Source organism: Microchirus variegatus (assembly GCF_963457635.1).
Source record: "Microchirus variegatus genome assembly, chromosome: 11".
Taxonomy (NCBI): domain Eukaryota; kingdom Metazoa; phylum Chordata; class Actinopteri; order Pleuronectiformes; family Soleidae; genus Microchirus; species Microchirus variegatus.
Genome location: NC_139812.1, coordinates 11,773,587 through 11,799,183, shown reverse-complemented (window position 1 = coordinate 11,799,183; position 25,597 = coordinate 11,773,587). Strand labels below are relative to the sequence as shown.

Genomic DNA, 25,597 nt, shown 5'->3' with positions numbered 1-25,597 from the left:
TCCCCTCCCCTCCCGCCTCCTACAGCCGCAGATACATTCATCACACACACACTTGATAATTTACAAAGGCAGCATAAAATTGTGGATTTTCGTGGCTGCATAATCTTTAGACAGATAAACAAATTACCCAGGGCCCACCGGCAGAGAGGGAGCGCTCGCTCGACTAAACATTCATTACTGGCGCTCCCAGAGCTGGTGCCGCGCTGCACGGCCAGCGGGCAACCTTTGGCGTGTTAGGGCTCGGCAAGCAGAAAATAACATGATGGCGAGTTAACCGACCGTGCCATGATAGATGACGCCACAGGCCGGGCTGTTTACGGGCCCATGTCTCAACAATCTGTAACGCTCAGAGCCAGAGAGTGTGTCTGTGTGTGTGTGTGTGTGTGTGTGTGTGTGTGTGTGTGTGTGTGTGTGTGTGTGTGTGTGTGTGTGTGTGTGTGTGTGTGTGTGTGTGTGTGTGTGTGTGTGCTCAGTGAATCATCAGCCAATCTGCGAACACACTAACTGTTCCACTCTGTCCCTGCATTACAAGCAATTAGCCGGTGCTTGAGGGGAAGAAAAGCAAACAACGAACCAGCTGTGTGTGTGTGTGTGTGTGTGTGTGTGTGTTCTCATAATTGTGACACATTAAACGGGGTGAAAATAAACTACGTGTTATTTCAAAATGCTTTATAGTCCGTTTATTCACAGTTCTTCAGCACCGGACGGGTTCGGAAGCTGCTGAAGACGACCAACGTGCCCTTTCACCAATGTAATAATGTGTATTTATATGCTGTTGTGTATTAATCACAGGGCAATAACACGCTCAAAACATGAGAAGTCGGTCGTGTTTCTATGCTGTTTTGATTTCTACGTGTGCTTCAGACCACGTCGACCGAACATGAACAGATCCTGGAGGAGTTGCAGCTCAGGAATTCATTAGTAATACTTTTTGACATTGTATTTTTTCCAGACAAACTAACAACAACAACAAATGCGCACAGATGGGAGTGTTTACAAAGTAGCAGGGCCTTACAACTCTCCTAAAGTTCATCCTGAAGAGGAAGAGAAGAAGGTTAAAGTCCTGAACCATGCAAGCTCCTCTTCACTGTTAGCTGCACCCAGTTGTTTTTTTTTTCTTTTCATGAAGTGAGACGACTAAGCTCTGTCTGGTTTCCTCCCACAGTCCAAAAAACATGAACATTTGGAAATTAGGAAAATTGGACCCTCTCTGTGTCCCTGTGATGGACTGGTGACCTGTCCAGCTTGTACCCCACCTTTTGCCCTATGTCAGCTGGGATTGGCACCAGTGACCCCCGCGACCCTCATGTGGAGGATACTGCTGTAGAAGACGGACGGATGAATGAAGCACCAATTGTTTTTTTTTTTCCCATGAAGGACAGTTTTTCCTAGTCACTTTAACTGAAATGACTATAATACAGAAAACTTATATGAGTCACTGAACTGAGAATATGTAACTACTAGACCCATCATATGCAGATTTCCACCACCACGCATTCGTACAAACTGCTCTGCTCTGTAATATAACAGCCACCAGCTTTATTGTTCTGCTGTGTCTGCCCTAGAGTCCCAGTGACAACAGCAAACAAGAAAGACCAGGAAGGAATTTCTCATTTGTGGCAGACAAAAGAGAGCCAAACTTCCTGAGCGGCCTCCTGCTGTGGCGTGCTACTGTACAAAACACCGCTGCATTTTCTTTTCACACACATTAACAGATGAAAGCTTGTGTGCTCCAGCCCTTCAAACACTCTACGGTCAAAGTTGATGTCCCTTTTCTGGTGTAATGCTAGGGAGGCAAGGAAGGACCTTCGTCTTTAAGATCTGAGACACAGAGTCCATCTGAGCATCATTCATCTTGTCATTCAGGTTAGAGACTGAAATAATATACACTACCGTTCAAAAGTGTGGGGTCACTTAGAAATTTCCTTATTTTTGAAGGAAAAGCACTTTTTCTTTTCAATTAATATAACATTAAATGAATCAGAATGTGGTAAACGACTATTCTAGCCGCAAACGTCTGGTTTTTAATGGAATATGTAAATAGGTGTATAGAGGCCCATTTCCAGCAACCATCTCTCCAGTGTTCTAAAGGTACATTGTGTTTGCTAATCGCGTTAGAAGGCTATTGGATGATTAGAAAACCCTTGTGCAATGATATTAGCACAGCTGAAAACAGTTTTTCTGGTTATTTGACGAAAAGCAAAGTTTGAAGGGCAAACTTGGTCATTATTTCTCATCTTGTCAATGTCTTGACTATATTTTCTATTCGTTTTGCAACTCTATTGATGAATAAAAGTGTGACTTTTAATGGGAAGCACAAAAAATCGTATACTCTTGAACGGTAGTGTAGATACATAAAAGCAACATCTATAACCAACTTAGTGGCTTTGACTCTGCTTTCTGTTGGATCCAGAGCATGTATGACATCAAATCTGACACGAGAGAGGAGAAAAGAGGGTTTTTCCACATCTCTATGCGCTGATTTAAGAAAAGTCTGCATAATCCGACAAACAAAGTAGTGAGTCAAGACTGAACAGACTGAAGCACAGGAGGACGGGGGAGAGGAGGAGAAGACGGAGAGACAGCAGATTGGCGGGGAGTTTACAATGGATTTGCAGCCGAGTGCAGTCCTGCAGGTTTCAGCTGGAGACAGATCTGCGGGTTTTATGAAGAAAATGGGGCCCACTGGAACTCTATAAGTCTGGGATATATATACTGCTCGGGTGGACGCGTGGCTCAGCTCTCCGAATTAATATTCAAATATTCAAAAGACACCTCTCATCCTTCCATCTGTGAAGTGACAGAGGACGGGGTGAGTAATGCGGATCAAGGAACGATGGAGTTGGAGAAATGAAGAGCGAGCGAAATACAGACATCTTCACATTAGCCGAGGGAGGAGGAGTCGTGGTGTTTATGTCGGAAACCGCTGGTGAAGGAAAAAATAAATTTGTCCGGTTAAATGCACATTATGTCATTTCTGCTTTTTTGATGACATTGTGAAGCAGTGTGGAATCATGGGAATTGTTGTCCCCGGGGAGGAATTAATTAGTGGACAAATACACACAATAAAAGGCAAAAAACAACAACACAGTGGTTGACTAGAAACACCAGATATTTCCTTCCTTACTCTGATGTTTGGCCCAGAAATGAACACTGTGTTTGCACATTTTCTATGTGTTTTTTACGATAGACACGAAGGTAACAGGAAGTCATGCACTTAGTGCTGTGCTATACACAGGAGAATGGTAGGAGAGTTGGAGTGTGTGTCCATTCTGGAGCAATGAGAAAAGGACATTTTAATCCATAAATATTACATATTTCATCATTAACGTCTCTTTACCTTTAGGACCAGGTCTCTGGCAGAGGGAGACATTAGGATTCGGTCACACCAGGCAGGGCATCTGGTGTTCATGTACTGCTTCCCCTGACTGCTGTCTTCACTGTACGGATAACTGGAGAGACACAAAAGCAACACGCGTTCAGAAAGTCACACACACATAAATATCTATGGTAATTTACGACGGTTTAAATGGTATCCCAGGTAATAAGGAACTTTATATTCTAGTATAGTAGCACACAAAGAACACATTACTATAGGGAAGCCCATAAGGAAAAGCAATAAATATGATCCATGTGAATCAACAGGGCTGCAAGAGGAGTCATAAATATGAGACGTCACGTCAGCCGCCTTATCTCACAGACAGAGATCAGAATGTTTTCCTGAGAAAACAGGAGGTCCATTAGTATGACCAATCATCTGAGTAATCTCTTGAATCAACACACATGGATTGCTCAATCAGAGCAGTCTTTCTCTGCCAACTGCACAGGTTGGGAGTGCGTGTTTGTGGGTGAGAGAGAGAGAGAAAATAAAAATGAAGAAAGAATGAGAGCGCTTCAGGAGGAGTGGGCCAGAGGGAGCTTCAGTTGCCCATATGTATAGCTACATCCCTACACGGTCATCAAAAACAGATTAGGTGCTGCGGCAAATGGCCAAGAGAGAGATTGTGTCTTGGAACAGCAGGGAACAATCGAATGATTTAAGCGGCGGCAGCGGCGGAGTCGAGCTGGGGAGCCATTGAGCTGATACAGATTTACATTGTCGAGAATTCAATTTGCCCCTTCGACTCATCAAAGTGCTTCAGATTTACACGCCACCAATCCAATTTGTTTCGAGGCGCTCATCAGGATGTAAGACTGGGCTTACATACTGTAATACCAATCCAATTTGCTCCTTCAGTGCCACACGTGCTAACCGTAGCATAGCACAAAGTGCCTCCTCTTTGAGGATAGTGGTAGTCTAATGATAAAATAAACACTGGCTGCTGCTGCAGCTGCTGCTGAATGTGGTGCTGTGCGAGCGGTGCGATTTCTTCTAACGTGTCTGGAAATCAATTTCAACCTAGGGATTTGAGTAATGATGGGTGGATTATATGTTCAGCATCTCACTAAAAACACAACAAAGCAGCCTGATTCACAAATGATATCAGAGTGATTTCACATCACGTCTGACACAAAATGATATGCCAATCCACCCGATAGGTGCCGATGAAAGATCATCGTTGCCGTCCCTATTTCAAAGTGCAAAATATGGATAGACTAGATTAATCGCAAACTATTTTGACAATCGATTAATCGTTTTGAAGCCTTTTTCACTATTAAAACAAGCTTTCTGATAGTTTAAGCTTCTTAAATGTGAATGTTTTCTTCGTTTCTTTGCTCCACATAATAAGAAATCATTAAAAGTGAATCATTTTGGTTTGTGGACAAAACAAGACATTCGAGAACATAGTAATTTCCAGGTTTGACCAACACTGATCAATGTTTTTTTTAACCTTTTCTGACATTAATGGACCAAACGATTAACCGAGAAAATAATCGACAGATTAATTGCTAGTTGAAGCTCTAATTATAACGTTTTCATAGGATCAACGACTCTTGGGAAGGAAGCCCCTCAAATTACTCTAATGTCTTGCACTTGTGACTTTATTAGAAATAAAGCTGAGTACATGATGACATCAGTGGTAATGGGATTTTCCAGAGCACTAAACTCAAAGTAAAACCACATGAATCATGTGGGCATGGGCAGGTAAAATGGTATAAAATAGAAAAATAACTTTTGATTTTCAGATACTGAATTAAGTGAATTAAAGTTTTGAGGCAAGTACTTTCAAGTAATTTCCCCTTAAGTCAACTGGACCCTCAAAAAAACAAAGAAATGTGTTGACATACAGTAGATGGTGACTATTTCTCTAAATAATGAACATACAGTATATGTGAGTCTGTTTATGGCAGCATGTGTGTTTGGGGTTAAGGCTGGGGCGCACACACACACACACACACACACACACACACACACACACACACACACACACACACACACACACACACACACACACACACACACACACACACACACACACACACACACACACACACACACACACACACACACACACACACACACACATACAGAGAGAGCCCCCCCACCAGGTGTACAAACAGACCTGCTGAGATCTACTTAGAGAAGTTCCCTGCCTCCAATTAGCATTAATAGCACTTAAACCATGGGGGAAATGCATGGGGGTTTTGGTATGCTAATCAAAGCGATCCTGGGATAAAAGAGAGGGAATAAGGGCATGCAGAATAGGATGAGTGACACACACATAGGCAGGGGTGGCAGAAGAGAGCGGATAAAGATGGATCAGACAGAAAGAGGCAGGTTGACAGTGAAAGAGAGCAAAGCCTTCAAAGGGCCTGTGGAGCTGCTCGACTTCAGGGTGGCCTGAATACTTGTGCTTCCTGAGGGATGGTGCCTGTCCTTTAACAGCCTGTGAACAATCCTCCTATCAGGAACTCTCTTATAGCTTTATTGACTAACAAGCTGGGGTCATTTTGGTGTTAAAGAGATTGAGAGAAAATCAAGTTTCCCCCCTCACCTCCTTCAAACAATGAGCTCCCGGGGCTGATAGCAAACTTCCCAAATCACTTCAACAACAAACCTTTACTATCATTCAGTCATTTTTGATGACAGCCAGCCATTGTAAAAGCTGATTAAAAATACCCAACAATGGCCATTAAAGGGCCATTCTGTGTCACCGTGTATAGGCAAGTATAGGTTGTCCCACCCTCCATCGGCACCAATATAGATAACAAGTTTAAATACAGCAAACAGGTGAATGGCCAAAATGATTAATGTGTCTGATTAGCGAGCTCACAAACTTATCGTAGAAGGTAAACTGTCCGAGAGGCTGTCAGCTCATATCAGAGACTTGCCCACAGTAAGACTAACTACCACTAATTAATGGGCCAAGTCCAAGACTTGGCCAACAATTGTGTATCTATAGGAGAGAAAGAGCTGTACTTCAAAGTAGCCACACATATAAAACACATATAATGTGAAGTGAATACAGAGTCTATTGGCACCTGGTCACACAATCGCTATTTGACACAAAAAAAATAGCTTTTTTACCAACTCAAATCTGAATTTAAAGTAACACAATATATGATTTGCTCTTGGGTTCCCCCCACAGTTGGTAAACGGTATTGTTTGTTAGAACTGTCTTCAGACCAGGTACAGTAGCCTATATGTTATATGATTTTATACAAATATGATTAAGTTGTTTTAATTTTAAATATATTAGAAATGAAAACTAACAGCGGAAAAAAATATACAAATAAATAACGATTGCGCTTGTATACATATTGTTTGAATCACTTGATTTATGAACAAGACAGACGAGAGGACTCCAATAACACGACCTGACACTTATGCAGTAAAGTAGTGTGTCGTAGTTCTTTTTGTGGCACGGATCCAAAACCAGAAGTCACACAGCGCCAACACAAGCGATGACGACCTGCCGCCGGGCTTTGACAGAGGTGACATTCACCCAGTTGTAAGTTCATGCACAATCAAATACTCCAGACTTGTACTGGTCATTCTAGAACTCATGTGGATGATTTGTTTCAGCCAAGTGAAATTTGTTCGCCAATGTCGTAGGACTTTTTTTGTCACAAGATGTAGGGAAACAATATTACCTACTGTATATAAATATACAGTTACAGAGTATAATACAGGGTATTTATTGATTTATTGCAGCCTCACACATGGCTCTGTCTGTTAACCACTGCACACAATAAGCTGAATTAAATGTGGCTGTTTACAGTGTTCATTAGATAAGAATATTTACAAATGACCTCTCAACTCTGCGTTTTTCTGAAAGCTCAGAGTTTCGTTTTATCCACGATTGATCCTGAAAATTACATGTTCACTGGTTCCACTTGAATGTAGCAACAGACAGAGTGAATAACAAGCATCTTGGTAGTGGCAGAAAGTGTCCAGCTGAGGTGATACTGTATGTTTTAATAGTCTTTTTTTTTCCAGAGACAAGTGTATAATCACAATTGTGTTTGTCTTGGTCTGACATGCCGGCCCGGGGTTTTACATTATGCACCTTGAAATGAACTCTTGTTTTTAGTGTGTTGCTGAATGTAATGCACAGAGGAAATGGAGAAGATGGTCACTCCTAGATGAGAAATATCTTGAAATTAACTCCGGAAAAAACAAATAGAAATGTTGGTAATTAATAAAAAAAAAAATTCCCTTTCTTATTTGACACACTTATAGTACATTTTACACCGATCTGATTAATATTGGATATTGGCTCTGATGTTGACTAAATAGCCGGATCGGGTATCGGATAATTAGGGTGATCGATTCACTTCTATTCTGCGACACGTGCTAAGTCACGCGTAGCATGGAAGGAGTGGGAAAAAAAAATCAGGTGTTCAGGTACATTTTGTACGCTTGCTACACCAACAAGTTTGACGGTTGCTTTTCAATAGGCTCAAAATGCAACACTATAAACTTAATCAAGTACTGAAAAAAAGGATCACGCTAAAGAGCACGCTGAGGTTGTGAAATAAAACAAGAGGAGACTTAGTGAAGCTACTTATTCATATGTTATTATTTTAATTTAATTTCCTTTTCCTTTTTGCCTTCCTTTTGCACAACCTGTTCACAAATAAGTTTGATTCCTGTTTATCTCGAATGGCGTCTCTGCTGGTGCACAATTATACATTTTTTTCGTAAATAACAATTCAGTTCATGTATCTGATGTTCATTTGTTAGATCTTTTAAAATGAAGGAAAGGAAAGTAATACTTAAGTCAAGTCTGATGCAATCAGTCTCTTCCACATAGTAAGGTATCGGTATCAGACTGACACCCAAAGCCCAGGTATCAGAACTGAAAAAGTTGGATTGGTGTATTCCTACATTTTGGTAAAAGTTAATTTAAATTATTACTTCAAATATAGGCCTGTTATTCAGAATTAAACATGGATATATCATGTGTCTCTCTGAGGAAGGTTTCTGTGAGTCACCAGTGTGGAATAATGACACTGCTGATGATCTGACAAAATATTTATCATGGGTCTTTTTCTCTACATCACTCTTGTTTACAGTTTTTTTTACAACTACCAGGTTGACGCAAGAACACGGTTGACCTGCTTGCTCCCCTGCTCCTTTGCGTTGCTGACCACATCTCGGATGATACATGTGTGTGTGTGTGTGTGTGTGTGTGTGTGTGTGTGTGTGTGTGTGTGTGTGTGTGTGTGTGTGTGTGTGTGTGTAGAGTCGCAGCCTGAAACCCACCAGCAGCCATTCAGAGCTCATTCATTCATGCTTGGTTTGGGGTTTAATGTTTGACTTGGCTGCTGACACATTACTCACATGTGTTCTAGCTGGTATCAGTGTTTGTTTGTCTTGCCACAGTAAAAAAAAAAAACGGACGATGTGTGCGCAGGCCCTACCTGTAGTGTGTCACCCAGCAGAGGGAGAGGCTGTCGCGAGATACCTTACTGTACTTTATGAGCTACTGAACCTAAACACACACACAGAAGATTCATAAAACACTGTATAATGTGTGTGTGTTGGCCAAACTATCAATCAGATACAACCAGATACAGTAACTGGATAGTTTTATTATTGATGTAACAGTTAACAGAATGTTTCCTGGTCTCTCGTCTCTATCTCCACATTTCTTTTTTCTCAACCCAAAAGGTCTAAGTAAATCTCTAAGTTAAGTACTGCAATAAGACCTTGACCTCACTATTCATTGAGATAACGGGTGGTATAATTTGGTACGACACAAGTAAAGTTTTACAAAATAAACCTGCAGGCAGCTCCAAGCCAGAATTCTTGTACCACGTGCACAACTTGTATTTCCCAATCAGAAGCTATTACTTTGTTAGCGTAGTGACAAATGAGACGACTCACTCGTATTTAATGACGGCAATATAAACTGTAACACAGACAGGGCTTGACGCAAGAGATAAGAGCCATCGTATCAGCAACCTGGGGGTCAAAGAGTCATTAGACGTTGGAGTGGCCAACGCTCGGCTGGCATTGGCTAGAATGTCAGAAACTGAGGGTTTCGAACAACTTGCTGCCTCTGCGGTTCTGTTTGTTTGCCGTTGTCAGGGGAGGCTTGGCAACACATACACACACACACACAAATTCAAAAAGATCAGCCAAATGCTATCAATAAAGCTGGATGTTTGCTTCAGTTTGTGGAGCTGGGAGGCTCGCAGGCACAACATTGGCATAGTGCAGTACAAACAGAGTGAAATGCCATCAATAGCTCATGGCTTACAGCCTGCTGGGCTTCAGCGATGACATGTTCTGCCTTTAGTTGCTCTAAATGAACACAGGAAGACACAGATGGCATCCGTTTGATGCTCTCGATGTAAGAAGGGCTTTTACACAAAGCCTCCCACTCGCTGGCATCGTCTCCGACAAGAGGCAATGACACATGACAGTGGACAATCTTCAGCTATTATCGTCACAATGGCCACTCATCATTTTCTACGGGCTCTCCAGTAGTTAGAATGATGGATGCGCAGATGGTTGTAAAACAATGTTCCCGTTCAGTAGATGCTGCCTGTAACGCTGGATCCTGCGGACACACCAAGCCAACAACCAGCCACACGCCAACAGAGGCTCAGAGACGCAGCGCTATATGAACAATCACTGATGTTAAACAACCTCTGCGAGGCTCCTTAAATGGAGTCACGAGCCTCAACTCAACAGTAATGCATGGCTGGTGACAATGCAGAGAACAAGAAGCCTCCTTCATTTAGGATGCAAACAGTAGGACTGTAGGAATAATGTAATCACAGTGAAATGCACATGGAGAGAGGGTGACATCATTCATACAGGCCTTCAGAGGCTAAGGGTGTTGTGGGTAGATTGTTGTTGTACGAACAAGGACAGTCACTGTGTACAAGAGAGCTATCAGTGTGCGTACTTCCTATGAGCTCAGGAGGACTTCTCCACTGCTCTAATTATTCACTCCTATGTACTTATTAGCAGTAATTGAGGAGCTGGCAAGTGGCCATGTGTCACTAAGATTTTCCCTCATTTGAAGGACAAAGTCATTCTGCCTGGCATCAGCTCTCAAACCTCCCTGTTCCTGTTTTATGAACCTGTAAACGGTGTAGAGTTTCGCTTACAGACTGTATATAAAAAATGGACATGGAAGTGGGACAGAAGTAAGCAGTTAACTCTGCTTATTGCAGCAGATCTGTTTGACTATGGGATAATTAGTGCAACTCTCACATAATGTGCGTATTTCCTGAAGACTTAATGGTCTCAATCCCAATTGAGTGTCAATTTAGCAAATTATGTTTCCTTTTAGAGGAAAATAGATGACTAAATATGACATAATGAGGGTGGAAACCAGTGTGATAGACAGCTGGTATTGTCCAATAGATGCCTGGTAAATGCAACAGAAAGACTCCATCTAGGGCTGAACCAATCAGTTGACACAATCAACAAAATTGATTATTGAAATTCATCAACACATAATTTAATTGTTAAAGTGTCGCCAGCCTGCTCACTTAAAACAATGCCTCATATACACAATCATTTTCAATAACTGCAATTCACTATTGGAAGTGCTGCAGCAGTAGGCCATTTCTCTTAATGTATACACTAACTACATTCTGATCCGATGAAGAAGAATGTATGAAAAATGGGGAAAAATTGCACGACCCCTCACAAAGAAAACTACATTCTTTGAGCTTAATGCATGTAATGCTACACTGTCTCCTTCTCTCAATATATATTTATGTTAATATAAGATAAAGCAACAGTCTGTCACACTTAAAAACAGTCTGTTATACAGAAAGTACAGACAGCTGAAAGTCACTTTTGACCAATTAGGATCGAGTAGTAAACCAAGCTGTATAATACATGTTTGCTTATGGGTTCAGTGCAGTGCATTAAAGGAGTACTGTCTTTTGTTATGTGTTCATTCTGAATGAACAGATATAATCATGACTAATCAACTAATCCAAAAAAATAAAAAATAAACCGATTAGTCGACTACCAAAATAATTGTTAGGCCTAACCTCACCCATCTTTATGTATAGTCTATGGTTTTCCTAGAGTGTTATTGGAGGATATAACAAGACTTTCTTTATATATAGACGGTTCCATGTAATATATGGCACCTTCATGGACCTTGATTTTGTTTCTTGCCCATCCAAAAAAAATTTACTTGTAAAGTATTTACAAGAATATACAATAAAAACACAAATAAAGTGAAAGGAACATCATTTTAGAACAGTGTTACCCTGCACCAACACACCTAATTTCATCAACTTTCCATCGTTAGTCTTAGAGATTTTACAGTAGATACAGAGCGCATGACCGGAACGTTTGCCTTCCGGAACTACACTGAAGTTTCAAGTGTCGCATGCCTTCGCTCATTTGGTCAAATTTCACGATGATGCTTTCTGTGATGTAGCTGGTTCTTTGCTGATTGGCCTGTCTAATTCACGTGTTTCTAAGATCTTGCAGTAATGCAGTTTCGGATGCCTGTGGGAAGCTACCAAATATAGTTCTTTGTGCAGTAAAGGGTTAATAAATGTAAGCTAACATGCCGACACTGGTCTCGGGGATCTTCCCAAACAGTGAAGACAAAACTGTTCATGTTTCTGTCTTCTTGTTGGCTTCACCTCCTGACCTCTAGGAAACACTCTGGTCCCCTACTTTTCCCCTCAAGTCTAGACTTGACAAACACATGGGGCTGGAGCCACGCTGTTAGGTGTAACACCTTGCCATCGTTCTATATGTGTTTAAACACAGGATCAGTTACGCAGTGGAATAAATAGGACATACATGACAGAGAGAAAGATGGCCAAATTCTTTTAAAAATCCAAGGCAATGCAAATTCTCTTTTCCATGTCGCTGCAAGTGTTTGCATGGTGTAAGTAACTGTAGCAGATGAAGAATGGAAGCTATGGAAGTTTGTCACGGTTAAACATCCAACAATGGAAACCTGTAATGCTCTTAATAAGACAAAGTCAGAAGAAACCAGATATTGGCCCTTTTCCTCCATGTTCACAAACTCAGTCGTGGGACAGCAGCCGTCATTCAATCCCCTCCTCCTCCTCCTTCACCCAGCTTTTTCCTCCCACCAATGCAGCACAACTTCCACACCATGTCGCTGCCATGAAATCACTCATGATTTGTCTGTTGATGGAGTTGTACCACTGGTCTGATGTCACTCAAAACCTCCCTCGAAGCCCATTCCCAGTAACCATGTTTCAGGTAGAATGCATTCATCCATTGCTCCCCTCATTGTCCACTGCATTTCCCCCTGAAGCTTGTGGCTCCGATTCAATTTTTGCATTGATCTTGAGCAAAATAAGGCCAAAGAAATCAGATAAGGGGAGTACTAAAAGCTTTCCGCTAAATCAATCAAAATACATGAATAAGTTACTGTTGTCTTAGTACGTTTTAGGGGATATTACCTTTGTTATGCCATTTCAAATATGAAATCAAAAGTACCATAATGCATCGTAAAACTTACCATAATTTTCAGTCAAATGGCCGCGCCGTAGCTTACGTAAAGATAAAGACATAATGGCTGGTTGTACTCTCATACATTACGCCGTGATAGAGAGAAATTGAGTCTAAATAAACGGTTTCTGATGAATCGACTCATCTAAAACCATTACGCGGGCTCCTGTGTGTGACTTTAAGGACGCGCATGAGCCGTACGGCGGTTGATCAGTGAGCGGCAGCCGACTGGCTCCAGGTCCAACTGTGACAAGGCCGAGGCAAATTCCTCACCCCGGTGCCCAAGTGCTTAGACTTGTCACGGCCAACTTTGACAGACGCTTTCTTGAAAGCAAAAAGAGATGTGCATTTCACAGCTTGGGAGCTTCCGCAGCAATGCAGGGGGAAATAATTCATGTCTATGTATGTAGAGAGACACAGATGTATGCCTTCCAACCCTGGATGTCCATACCAAAAAAAATAATGATCTGCTGACCTTTGCTGTAGTTAACCAATTAAAATATAAAGCTGTCGACAGATGTTTTATTTTTTTCCGGCTGCAGCTCCATGTTTATGTTTATCAGTCACTTTGTCGTCCGCCTCAGTTCATCCCCGACAGCATGTCTCATTTTGTAGCCACTTCTTAACCGGCGCTGGACAACGGACAGAATTAACTTGCAGATTAAATGTTTGCGACTATTGATTCATAGATTTGAACAAAAGTGAGCCGTGTCAGTGAGGAGGGTGTGCTCTGATGGCCTGCATTAAAAAGAGTAATAACCTCACAGATGGCAAGGGGCTGGTCCAGTGCAGGCTATGTGATGGAGAACAATCCTTGAAGCTTGAGAGCTCAAGGAACACAAGGCAGAGCAGACAAGGGGGAGGGGGGGGGGGCACCACTATGTATGTATGCATGTATGTATGTGAGAAGTGGGAGGAGGGGAGGGATTGTTTAAGTTTAACTAGGCCACTGCTGCCCATTACAAGGCTGACAATGTGGTTTGTTCCACACACACACAAGATCAAATCAAATTTCATATGCTGCTCCGGGGTGGGGGGGGTGGGGGGGGTTTCATCTATTTGATTCATCATCACCTCAAGTATGTAGAAATCATTTGCATTCTTCCAGTGCAGCACATTCATTCCTCCCTGTGGAGAGATGATTCAGTATTATGTGAATAGGTGCAAAAGTCAGCCGGGAGTAAAAGGACAATAAATCCACCTGTCACTTATGCAAAGTGATGTAAATGGGGTCCTTGATTAAGACACAGAGTCATTTAAAAAACAGGGACTGGAAGAACCTTGACACACGCTCACTCTCTCTCTATCACACACACAGATACACATTTTGATAGGTGCATGTATTTCAAGTCCTCTCTCTATCACACACACACACACACACACTCAAAATCCCCCACCGCCCTGCGCCTGCCACTAGAGCAGTTTATCAAGTAATTATTGTTTGATTACAGCGTTTCATTATCTGCACTGATTGAGTCACAACCGACGGCAAAGGTCAAGCACCATTAACGCGCTGCTCCCGAAACATATTTCCACGCCGGCCGCATGTTTGCCCTCCCTCTACTCTGAAAGGGCTAATTGCAAATGCATTTGTTTGAGGAAGAGGAGAGGAGGCCACGCGCTCCGATTCTCCCCCAAGTCCCACTGAGACAGAATACCAATCCAGCTCAGCTCAGCCAAAGGCACGGTGACAAACACAGCACGCACATATATACGCTGATACTCCTGGGAGCAGTTTGGAGCCATATCCAATCATGATTTAACAACTGATCCCCATCAAGCACAAAGCGCTCGATTTCACGAAACCATTTTGGACAAGAAGGGGAGGTGGCCGACGCGTTCTGAATCTACACGTTAACTCCCTTTTGGACACGATCTGGTAATCTCAATCAACATTTGACAGAGCGCTCACTCCATCATTTACACACTGTCAAACTTAAAATACAAATGTTTTTGTTAGAACAGCCTATATTGCAGTCAAACTGTATGGACAATATTGAATACCTCATGAAATCACGATTAAGACTAATACTTAATACTCATTTCATTTTCCAAAAATTGATTAATAAGACCCTGCGGACACCCTGTAGAAATAGAAGGATTTTCTAAAAAAAAAAAAGTATCCTCTCCTGATAGTTCTGGATATTTCAAAAGACATGTGATGTAAACAGGAAAGCAATGATTGTGTCATTGACGTTGCAGCAAAAACCCAGGAAAAGTTATTATTTGGTGCTAATAACGTCACCCAACATTCATGTTAATACATGTAGTATGAAAAAAGGGCCTGAAACCAGTGCTGTGTTGCAGATGTTCAGCCGTAGTGTGAATGCAAAGTCGTCATACCTGGGTGGGAATGAAATCTCCAGTTCGTGCAGCCGATCCTTGAACACCGACAGCTCTTTGTCAAACACTAAAAGCTGTGGAAAGAAAACAGAAAAAGAATGAGGAGAGAAGTTTTATATATTGGTTTTATTTGTTTATTCATTCATTTATTTATTTTTACCACAGCTTAATTCCTCTCTAAAAGCTGTTGGGCACAAATGGTTTTCCCTATACAAACCTTTCAGTAATTAAAAGATCTTGCTAAATATCATTTGTCATCATTAATGTTGCATGTCATCACCTTTTAAAATTGACTTCAAAAAATGAGTCACCTCCCCCCATGTAATACAAGGACCTCATCTGACCAGATGATTTGAATTTGAAGCCTCATCTTGAAGGCAGGAGTCAATAAGTTGAGGATAAAAAACAAGCCGAACCAAATTGATGAGGATATTTGGGGTTTTTTATTGAGTCACATCCATACACAAGCCCAAAATTGACAGCAGTTGTTCTAGCCCTGTCCAACAGGGATGGAGGAAGGGGGGGGGGGTCTATCGCTCCACACTAGCAGAGCATCCACACGCTCTTCATCAATCATGTCTCCTCACCCAGCTGTACTCTCTCACTAGAGTGTACACACACACGTCCCCCAATTTCCCCCCTTTCACAAAACCCATAAATCATTAGTGAGAAGTGCAATTAGCGGCTCCTTGTACACATTAATTATCTGGGAGATGAACAGGTAGCTCTGGGCACCTGCATGACTGCCTCACTGAGAGACTGACAGTGACGTTTCCCAGCAACCCCCGGCGTACCTCGTCGTATAGCCCGCGAAACCCCCCCCCCCCCCCCATTCAGCGCGGAGACGATGTTCAGTTAGTGGCAAATTGGGCCATTGTACATGTTTCAAACACCAGGCTACAATGATGGCCTGATGAAGACCTCATCCTGAAGCGAGGCAGCTTGACGTTAATGACATTACATTGGTGTATTACACGCAACAATATTATGTTGACAGGTACATGATAAAACATCTACACGGCGCACATAAGTAATATTTGGAAGGACGTTCTCAGGAGGCGTGGGAGGAGTGTGTCATATCAATATCATTATGTTATATGACTGCATCAGCACAAGGTAACTACGCTCTTCCATCTACGCTGACATATTTACGTTCGCGCGAGATCATCCACACATTGTTTGTGTCCAGGCGGCGCGTGTGTGTGTGTGTGTGTAAATAAGGCAAAGGCGAGTGTGTGCTCTCTCGCTGTGACGCTGCATGTTTGTGTGTATGTGTGATTATGTGTCACTGGTGTAGAACAGTGGCCATTACTCGCAGGCAGAGGGGGCCTCCCAGACGGAGTCTCAGCGGTTCAGGAGGGCAGATGTGCCGCATTCATCAAACTCACACTGCCGGGGGTCACAGGAGAGACTCACACACTGTGGATGAGGGATGGCAGAGCAGGGGATGCAACCCCACGCTCCACTGTACCCCATCCACCCACTGATACCTTACGCCAGTGTGTGTGTATGTGTGTTGTACTTAGTGTTAATATTGCAAACTGAGGATTTCATTACATTAAATAAAATACACCACTTTTTATGGCTTATATTTAATATTGTGAATTGAACGAGCCACATCTGTGTCTTTACATTAAAACCTGAAATGTCCTCCCATGACGCTGTGGTATAATGTTGTTATCCAACATCTCCTTCCACGTCCTAGCTGTCATTGTTGTGATTGTTCACACGCGGTTATCACTTGTCCACCTTGGAGCTGTAGGGCTCACTGGTAATGGAACGGTCAGCTAGAGTCAGTTTGTCCTTCAGGCACTGTCTCTTCTCAGGCCTGGTGCAGATTCAAAAATGACACTGCTGTTGTATTTGGTGGTGAGGAAAACACGACCCCAAAAACACACAAAGTCTGTGAGCAAAAGTTCTCCTGTTTGCAGTAAATTTGCACTCGATTGCAGTGCATGTAAGCCTCTATCATGATTGCCTCTTGTATTAGAAGATGTGCTCTGTACCCGAATGTAGTCAAAAAACAGTGTATTTGATCTGTTGGGTAAAAGCCATAGTGTTATTATATTTTAATAACACTAGAAACTACATAATCATGGTATTTGCTTGTGGTTGTTATGATTTTATCACATTGCTGTTGAACGGAGGGATTTTAGTAATCAATTACCAATGTATACACAGTATACTGCATTTATCAATGGTATATTCTACACTCTCACACTCACACCTACGCTCACTTTAGAGCGACCTATCAACCCGTGTGACTAACAACGTCTAATGGGGGACAACTTACTGTAGAGGCTTAAATCTTTATCTGTATTATTCATAGTACCATGTCTGTTTTTTTCTAATTTTGTCTGTTGTGTGATCTCTTGTTTTCAAACCATTTGTGTTGCTTCTGCTCTGAGGCACGTTTCACCATTTTTATTTCCTTACTGACTCCTCAGTTACTGAGTGTGTGCTAAATAACGAAATCCAGTCACCAGTAGAGCTGAAACAATTACTCTTAATAATCTTAATAATTATATAGATACTCGATTAATCGGTTTGAAGCTTTTTTTCATTATAAAAACAAGGTTTCTGATTGTTTTAGCTTCTTAAAGGTGAATATTTGCTTCGTTTCTTTGCAAAGAAATCATTAAAACTGAATCAGTTTGGTTTGTGGACAAAACAAGACGTCGTCATCGTCATTTCCAGATTTGACAAACACTGACCAACATTATTTTAAAACAACATTTTCTGGACCAAACGATTAATAGAGATTAATCGAGTACGGAAATAATCGTTAGTTGCAGCTCTAGTCACAAGGTCACAAAGGTGACCAGGTGTTAAATGTGTGTGGAGGAGTTATTTAAGAAAATCAAGCATGCGCCGAGTGCTAAAATCAATACCTGACAACTTTCTGTATGTGCACAAGTATCTCTCTGCATGCTCACAGGTGTGATTGTGTTTGTTTGAGGTAAAGCACCTCAGATTATAAGTGTGTGACACAGTTTAAACAATGGGGGGGGGGAAGGGATGAGCAACATATGGGCCGTGTGTGTCTACGCGGTGTGAGGCTTAAGTGAATGTTGAGTAATTCATTCAGGTGAATGGAAAAGCCTGCAGCCACAAATTTCACACTTCATTTCATCCCAGGTCAATTAAGCATAATGCTCTGCTGTTCTCGTCGGTCAGTGGTTTAGAAAAAAAAGAAAAACCCAGCTCATATTGGCTCAAGGCTTCATGACTTTATACAGCCGGCAGTGGACAGAAATGACCTTGACAGTCGCGGAGGAAGTGGTGCGAGATGCTGCTGCCCCAGCATTATCAGAGCGGGAGAGCGATGAAGAAGTGTCTGCGTGGAAACTACCCTGTCATGAGCTCAAATTTCTGACTTCGCTTGGGCGATCAGCGCGGCCTTAAATCAGAGTAGTAGTGATAGTTCAGAGGCAGGAAGTTGAAGGAGGTAAAAGGAGGGGGTGGGCTTGAGGTCTTCAGCCCCTAACTGTTCCTCTTAGTGTGCTGGCCAAACGTCCACCACCTGTAATAGTGCTTTGATTTATGTGTTGTCAAATATCTCCTGTGACAACACCTGCTGCCATTAAAAGCCATCAATAAATGCTGGGGTGAAAGGTCATTTAATTTGATTTTTACACCTCACACTTGGCTTTCATTGCAGGGGGCCATATTTTTCCCTTCCTTTTATGGGATCTTCATTATTTTGTGTGGAAAAAGCGATAAACTGTTGCTGACAGTAGGGTGGCCGGGTCGGTCCTGAGAGGAGCCAACACCTAAACAACACTAAACTCTTTTATTTATTTTTTTTGTCTTTTAAAACATGCAATAAAGATGAATGTTAATTTATGTAGAGAGGGAATAAAATAAGATGAGGCCTGATTTCTGGTACATTGATTAAAATATGGATTTCCACATAAGGTCAGACGTTTCTCGGCTGTGAGGCATCGCACGGAGACTGTGAATATCAATGGGGATATCGACTCGACGAGGCAACGGCAGCAGTACATGAAGCTTACTGTGCATATGTGCTGTTCTGATCAGGCTAAGTAAGCAGTCGATTCTTTCCTGAATCTTTCAGAATAAAGGCAAGCCAAACATAATGACAAACCCCCCGTTTTGGCATCAGTTTCTAGAGGCCAAATATGAAACCTGTAAGGTAACATTTAATTAAGGTTTGGCTTGACAAGGAAAATAACTTTAAAGCACTTAAGGCAGCATTTGTTCCATATATATATATGTGTGTGTGTGTGTGTTTCCCTCTCATGTTTAAAAGGGTCTTTGGGCTTGTGAGTAATGCCGAGGACTACACTGCCTGCATGACAAGGAGTGGCGCAGGCCAGACAGAAAGGTTCATCACTTGCTCCAGTCAGTACACAAACACACCCTCTTTTCCTGCATCCCCCCCCCCACACACCCCCACCATCTGCCAACACCACACTGATAAAATTACAATAAAGAGATACTGAAACAAAATCAATGGGGACGGCCCTGTGGGTGTGTGCTCCCAGAGAGGAAAGAAACTGTGCAGATCCACTGTGTGCACGGTACGCATGCGCGTGCACACTCCCGCACGTGCACACACTCCCATCTCTCCACCAGCGCAAGGCCCCGCGGTGCCCCTTGACGCCACGAGAGCCCAGAAAATTTAATCTTCCCAAATACTCATCAGGGCTCTCCATCGTCCCACCGTGACAGCACTGGGGATAATTAATTATACAATTTCGATGGGAATATCGACTAAACAAACCTATTAATCATAGCAAAAGTCAATAAGCATGGACACATTCAATCATGTCCTGGCCAATGATTACTCCTCTCAAAATACAATAATTATTTTCAAGAGCTGCCTCGAATTAAATTTCTGTCAAGCTGGTACAAGTCTTACAGTTGATGAAGGATGCAATGGATTTTTTTTCTCCCCCCTTCCCCAGTGGAGGAGTATGAAGAGGAACATTTATCCCTTTGGAAAGGTAGTTTGTTTTATAAGGATCATAACATGGTGTGTTTAACTAGACCATGACCATCAGATTATCTCTGATGCCCCCCATTATCTCATCCATCTTGTCTGGCTTGGAGGGGAGGAGGAGAGGGAGGAAGGCAGGAGGAAATGGAGGGGGGGGGTGTAGGAGGAAACAGCTACTGTTACACATTCTGGGTTCTTACATATTTCAGCTGATCATATTCGATGATGTTTTACAGTACGACGTGCAAGGTCAACAACTGCCACCGTCGCTGTCTTCACAACTCCATCTCTGGTTAATAATGACCTTGTCGGCTATTTTGTTGGCGATGATTTGACAAGGGAAATAAAATAAATAATATATCTGATGGGGATTTCTCTTGAAAATGGTTCTCATTGGATGGGTCAAGGTGTCAAGACACTAAGTTTTTGTCCAGCCTGCTTTGCACCAAATTATTTGAGATATGTGCCTGTTTACTTGAGACCAAATATTTTATTCTGATGTAGTTTTGGTTTGTTGCTAAAAGTTAAATATAAAATTGTTATTTTCATGGGTAGGTAAACCCAGACATAAACATGCATTATATGTATATTTTATACACAATTACATGCAGTATAAAGAGCTCCATTAGCTGTTGTCGCGCAACCAAAGCAAGCAATGGCATTTTGGCGGGAAATGGCACTGATCTGATATACCAGGCAATAACTCGTCTCTTCACCATGTGTTTTCATAAAAAGTGAAGATAAGTGGATAGGAGTTGTGTGCCAGGCTGTGAAAACCATTGAGGGAGAGCTTTTTACTGGATAACCAAAGATCCAGAGGATGGCAAAGGTGGATCACTGCTATAAACTCTATTGTAACTGTTGTTAATCACGACTTGAAAATGGTGCTGAGGCCATTTATTTTTATGGTTGTGTGCAAAGATGCAGAACTTATTATTCCCTTACATAAACACATAAACAGTGCATCATGTAGAACCTGATACTAGCTTAAAGGGATACTTCCTCGATTTGAATGTGCCTTTGTATTGCTAGAATAGCAGTAGTATTTTTTAGAAAATGTGCTTCCCTCCCTCAGTTTTTCACTGACTTGTAAAAAAATCTGTTTTCCCTTAGCCAAATGTGCCCTACTGTGAGTCAAATGACGCGTTTTGCATCACAGTAGGGCAATTTTGAAAATGGAAAACAGATTTTTTTACAACTCAGTGAAAAACTGAGGGAGGGAAGCACATTTTCTAAAAAATACTTCTGCTATTCTAGCAATACAAAACCACATTCAAATCGGTGAAGTATCCCTTTAAATTACCATTTTGGAGGGAATTATGACATCACCTGAAGGAAATCAATATTATGAGTACACACAGCTTCATTACAAGCTAAATCGAAACATTCCACATCAGGCAAACTATTAGCATAAAGCAAATTTTGTCAAACAACAGAATACAATGAGTTTCTTTAACTAATAGATGATGGCTACTACTGTCTTATTTTATGTAATAATTTGTGTATATTTAGTCTTTCTAGTGTTTCTACTCTGCCAATACTTGTGTTGTGTCTTCCGACCATTCTCCTGACGTGTAAAAGTGTGTGTGTGCATTGTGCAACTACTAAATGTAATATATAGCCATATAAACGAGGAAGCGTGTGCCTGGCGTTTCTCTTGTGCGGACACTTAAGACTCACCTCTTCTACACTCTGTCTCATTTAAAAGTTATTCCAGAGACACTTGGCCCACTCAGCAAAGACAAAGACAACATGTGTTAGGCCAAATGTGACGTGAAGCCAATTAGCAGCTCAAAATGACTCGGTGTAGATGTGCGGATGTGTCCATTATCTTCAACAAAAAGCCCTCATATCTAACTGCAATGAAGACTTATTTTGTCTCTTTTAAGACGGTATAAGACATTCAATTAGTAACAAATAAGTGCAAGAAGAGAGATTCAGAATAGATGACTATCAAAAGGGTTAAGAGGCACAGAGGTGACTTACTGAGGTCCCATTGTTTTCCCGGAAAACGTCCTGGTTGACATAATTAAAAAGCTTCTTTTCAAGCTGCAGAACAACCTAAGTGAGAGGCGAGAGAAAGAGAGAGAGAGAGAGAAATGGAGCTTTGATGAATTCGAAAAGGAACGTGCGCTTCACTTTGTAATTAGAGCACTAATAATGAGCCGTGAACTGTAGCGACAGGCAGCGCTGCTAATTCGAATCGACGGGCCTGGTGTGAGACATCATATGTTAACGCAACCTCCAATACCTTAAGTTAAGGTGTATGGCATGTGATGCAAATGATAGCTGTTTCTGAATGTTTTATTATTTTAAATTAAGTCTGAGCTCTTGAATTTTTTTTTTAAATGAATCACTGAATTATACAGTATTCAAGTCAATGTCAGTTTCTCCAAATCAGTTCAACTAGTTTAATGATAAAGCCAGGCTCAAAGTGCTGAACCGTGAATAAATGAAAAGCAGGAATAGTGAAATGGCAATTTATTGGCTTAACTTTTGACAAGACAGGTAAGATATGGGCAGTAAAGCTGAACGATTTTGAATAAATATCTAATTGCGAATTATTTTGATTTACATTAACACCGCGTTAATAAAATGAAGCTTACAGCAGAGTTGTGACATGTGAGTAACACGACAGACACTTTTTTTATTCAGTTTATCTTGCACCCTTTATTTCATGTATCTTACCTTTCGGTCGTTATCCCTTTCTCGGAATATTAGCTTGTCGACTTCGTTGGTGTCAGCGGCTCTGACCGTCTGCATGGTGGCAGTGGAGCACAGACTCTGGAGGTGAGAGGAGGAGAGAAGTTTACACAAAAGACTCTGAAAATCTCAGACAACTTTAATATTTATTTCATCACGCTCCCCCAGATGTTTATCGGTAAGTGGCGTACACCCCTCCACACACACATACATGGTGCAGTTGTTAATGATGCTTTGAGACCGAACTATAAATGCAGCACTTCGACGCAGTGCCAAGCATCACTCGGCCCCCACGTTTGAAAGATGTTTTAAAGAACTGCCTCACAAACTACCACCTCCACTTTCCCTTCACTTTATCTGGGTCTATACACTGACCCCACAGAATGTGTGCATGGTTAAATTCCTCTTTGTGGACTCTTTTAACAATTAGTTAAACATTTGACCATCTGTGTTTGAAGACAGTTGAATGAGGTAATCTCTCAGCCAGTGGTTCCCATAGCACACGGCAGAGACTGAGTGACCTGATTGAAATTCAAAGCACAGATTAGATAATCAGGTCAAGCCAATATAGCCAGCAGAAAAAGGCCCTTTATGCTGAAATGTCACACATCAGTCCTGGTTCGGACATGAAGAAACTTCACATCAGATTAGAATAAACACCGTGCCCTGAGAGAAAGTGGAACAACTCTTTGCCCGGTCCCCACTCGCTGCCTCAACCCCATTCCTTCATGCTCACCCCCCCTCCTCCCCAAAAGCAACTTTCTAAAGCCCTAACAAATCGCTCAATCTTTCACTCATTTAGGCCATCCAAATGCAGGGTCAATATGGTCCCCTGGCAGCCAAATGCTAATGCGCTTAAGTGCGCTTAAGCAGCTTTGTGCACTGAATAGGCCAGAAAAGGAGTTAGGGAGAAGGACAAGAGATACTTTCCCTGTCAAAAAGTCATTGTAGCCTCGGTGAGGGAAGACAGCCACAGAAAGTCATTTTTAACATCTCCGATTAGCACCAAATGTGGATCACGGCGTATAATTACTGATCACTACATTTCCAAAAGTTTAAACGAGTGCAGATTTAAGCATTTTTCAAAGTAGTCTCTCAGGTGAAGCCAAGTATTTCTGAATTTTTACAAAAATTGTATAATTCTTCCAAGAAAGAAACCTGTCGATAATACCATTCTTGCTATTCTCTGGCATGATTACATCCTTGCTTACTCATTAACATGTTCTGTCCCTTTCAAATTAGCACCAGCAAATAAATACATCAATAAACCTAAATTTAAAATAATAGAAAATAACATAAAATACTACAAAAAAAAGGTAAATGCATGTGGAAGACTAAGGATATTGGGTTCATTTTCATAGAGAAGTAGTCGGACAATATTCTCAGTGAGATAACTGAGCCACAGGTTTTAGTTTTAGTTTGACCCCAAATCTTTTGCCAAGTGCGACTCTGCAAGGAAGGATAAATGTGAGAGAAAGGAAAAAAGACAATTAGCTAATGCTGCCTTTTCTTCAAGGAAAAAAGTGTCATTTCAACAGAGTGATGATTAGACTCTGGATTCCTGTGTGAATTAAACTGTTTTAGCTTTAAGGAAAAGAAAAAAATAATGATTCCATCTGCAGATTTTACATTCTGTGATCTGCACATCACGACCACAGTGAGTCCTTAGGGTATCGCCTGAGAATCCCCTCCACATACTGCTGGACACTGACATGTGACCGTTTGATCCATTCAAAGGTTCACTGATTGACCAATCAGTGCAGGTTGTGGTGGGTGATTGAGCCCGATTGATCACAGATCTCCTCCTGCTGTCTTCTTTGAAAAACATCCTCTACTCCCACCACACACATACACAAAGACTCTGTCCTTGCTAATCTCAGCATCCCTGTCATTAATTCCATCCACTGATATAGGTGGAAAATGAAAAACCCATGCTGTCCCTTATGTTGTGATGTCTCTGAATAGATCTTTACCTTCAAAGTAGAAAACGCTCTCCCACAGCCTAGCCTAAATTAAGTTAATATACTTAATTTGGCTTTAACTGGATTGTTATTTGATATATGCTAATTAGTCTACATGGGGACACAGTATTGGGAAAATATTAAGAAGCAGCTGTCAGGAAAAGGAGCCATGGCTCAGGAGAGGATATCGCTGGGCTCCTTTCGCTGATCCTGCAGAGTGACTCTGCAATACATCTCTGCATTATGGGTCACAGGTCATCACAGAGTGTTTGTAGAGGGCCAGAGGCCGGGGGCTGGGATGAGAGGTTGCCGAGGAAGGCGCTGGCTTTGTGCATCAATGGAGGATAATCTCATGACTGTCGAAGGAGGAAGCGGCTGTTTAAAGGAGCTCTCTATTCCAGCTGCTCTCTTTAGAGGAGAGGTTAAAGCAATCTGTCCCACTTCAAAGACCAAAGACACACACGGACATTCAGGCCTTCTGTCAGTGGTGCTGCTAACAGATGGAGGTGATGCACTGGTCCAAACTTTAACAAAACACCACAGCAGTCCTGACAACGCCCATATCGAACACGGGAGTGTTTCACAATTTAACAGACTCGTAGGGGAAAGCAGCAGAAAAGGATGAGGCATTAAAATTGAACTGCAAAGTCACAACTGACAAAATGTGTTATATGTATTAACCTCGATAAAAACAGTCCAGTGCGGCATCATAGATGAAAAAAAAGGAATTTCTATATCTTACTTTGACAGATTGCCTAAGGA

At 41.7% G+C, this 25,597-nt stretch overlaps 1 protein-coding gene across 2 annotated transcripts in view; it reads right to left on the bottom strand.

Annotated features, from left to right (window-relative positions):
- inpp5a (inositol polyphosphate-5-phosphatase A) overlaps positions 1–25,597 on the bottom strand; it is a 142,117-nt gene that overhangs the window by 4,083 nt on the left and 112,437 nt on the right. For both annotated transcript variants that reach the window (XM_083897531.1, XM_083897532.1), the window contains exons 10-13: positions 22,860–22,955; positions 22,158–22,232; positions 15,209–15,282; positions 3,341–3,452 (exon numbers count right to left, since the gene is read on the bottom strand). In XM_083897531.1, coding sequence (XP_083753657.1) covers positions 3,341–3,452; positions 15,209–15,282; positions 22,158–22,232; positions 22,860–22,955 — 357 coding nt within the window. The remainder of the gene's footprint in view (positions 1–3,340; positions 3,453–15,208; positions 15,283–22,157; positions 22,233–22,859; positions 22,956–25,597) is intronic.